We start from the raw sequence: 1907 nt of genomic DNA, 5'->3' as shown, positions 1-1907 counted from the left end.
CCTCCTCCTCCTCCAGCAGCAGCTGCAGCAGCAGCTAAAGCCGTTGGAAGTTGCCCCATAGCCGCAGCTGCCGCAGCTCCGAACATCCCCATTCGCGCAGCCGCCATCAGATTCGTTGCTGCGGTAGTGGCACTACCTCCCGCAGGAAGAGGATTACTACTACTACTACCACTACTATGATGATGATGATAGTGTGCAGACCCTCCGCTCCCTTGCTGCTGCTGTTGTTGTTGTCTTGTTGTCTGTGAGGAGGACTGTGACGTAGAAGGGCTAGCTGCGGGGAGAAGACTCAACAGTGGAGAAGTCCCAACAGCTGCCAGGCCTCCTCCTCCCCCTCCTCCTGTACTATTATTATGACTACTACCGCTACTCGTACTATCAGGATTCGGAGATGATAAGCGCGTTGCTGTTATGCCTGAGGATGACGCCCCGCCCTCTTGGATAGTGGAGGGACTCCCCCCTCCTCCTGGATCTTTCTGTGGTGTTACAGCTGTGTTCAGGCCTAATGACGAGGGAGTCGCCTGTTGCTGAGGTGTTCTATTATTGTTCGTACTTTGTGCAGGTGTACGTAGGAGTAGCGGGGATCGAAGCTCAGGAAGAAGACCCCCAGCATTAGCAGCAGTACTAGGAGCAGCAGTAGTCATAGGAGTAGTATTGGTACTACAACTACTACTCCCAGTACTACTACTACCACTAGGAACTCCACCCCCACTCCCTGTACTTGGGGTATTCCCCCCACCTCCTCCTGTCCCTCTAAGCGGGTTGCCTGCTCCGGCTGCAGCTGAAAGTGCTGCTGCTAAGAGAGGATTGATTCTTGAAGCGAGAAGAAGTTGATTCGCATGAGCCTTGCTAGCCGCAGCTGCTAAAAGCAAAGGACGAATAACTGCTGCTGTCGCAGCTACAGCTGCTGCTGCTGCCGCTGCGTTTGGATGACTGCCCGCATCTCCACCATTTCCTCCTCCTCCACCTGTAGTCGCAGGAGCCGTTGTTGTAGGCGTTCCTGCGCTGCTGCCTACCCCTCCCACTGCACCCGCACCACTCAACTGACTGTTTAAGAGTCGACAGAACAAAGCATGTGCTGCAGCACTCGTACTTGCTGTTGAAGGGAGCTGTTGTGATGGCTGTGTCCCAGGACCCCCCCCTCGAGTTGAGTCCAATCCAAGATTTCCTCCTGGTGAAGATGAGACGGCGCTCCCTCGTATAGAAGACAGACCTCCTCCCGGTCCTCCTAAACCTGTATTGGCGGTGGAGGGAGAACTGCTGCTGCCATTACTACTGCTATTACCGGTACTAGTAAGAGAGGTATTCCTCGAAGCAGCAGATGAGGTAGATGAAGAAACTGCTGAAGGAATTCCTGTCGCACTTCCTCCTCCACCAGCAGCGCTACAACTCCCTTGTTGCAATGCTGCGGCGTTCGCATTAAACGCCGCAAGATGAGAAGCAGTCAAACCCGCAGGCAAGAGAATTTGCTGTTGACCTGAAGAAGAAGAAGACAGGGATGATGGAGGAGTCGTACTAGCCGTACCAGTTGCTCCTCCTCCTCCTCCTGATGTTGTCGTACTATAAGAACCGCCTCCACCTGTAGAAGTAGTACCTGAGCCTAAAGGATACCATCCAGGAGTCGTTCCTGAGTGAGAGGGAGGAAGAGCATTCCCCCCTAGACGCGTCAACGGTGAGAGGCCACGGTGTCCTGTCGAAGTTGTTGTACCACCCCCAGGAGGAGAAGCTGACGTTGGCGCCGGAAAGAGGGATGTATGACTACTATTGATATCTGAAAGAGTCTCTCCTGATAAAGACGCAAGGGATGCCATACCCGATGGTGAAGATCCCGCGGCCGTTGTAGCACTTGGTAATCCGCCTGAGAATGCCGTCATACTTCTTCCTTTGGTTCCTTCTCTTCCTCCTCC

The 1907-nt window shown here is 54.0% G+C and overlaps 1 protein-coding gene across 1 annotated transcript in view; it reads right to left on the bottom strand.

Annotated features, from left to right (window-relative positions):
• Nucleotides 1–1907, bottom strand: part of CSUI_011454 (uncharacterized protein) — a 2567-nt gene extending 660 nt beyond the window's left edge. Inside the window, exon 1 of the mRNA XM_068071552.1 lies at nucleotides 137–1907. Within this exon, the coding sequence (XP_067916472.1) occupies nucleotides 137–1874 (1738 nt within the window). The 5' untranslated portion in view covers nucleotides 1875–1907. The remainder of the gene's footprint in view (nucleotides 1–136) is intronic.

This window comes from Cystoisospora suis (assembly GCF_002600585.1).
Source record: "Cystoisospora suis strain Wien I chromosome Unknown contig_11926, whole genome shotgun sequence".
NCBI lineage: Eukaryota > Apicomplexa > Conoidasida > Eucoccidiorida > Sarcocystidae > Cystoisospora > Cystoisospora suis.
This window is presented reverse-complemented; position numbering and strand designations above follow the sequence as displayed.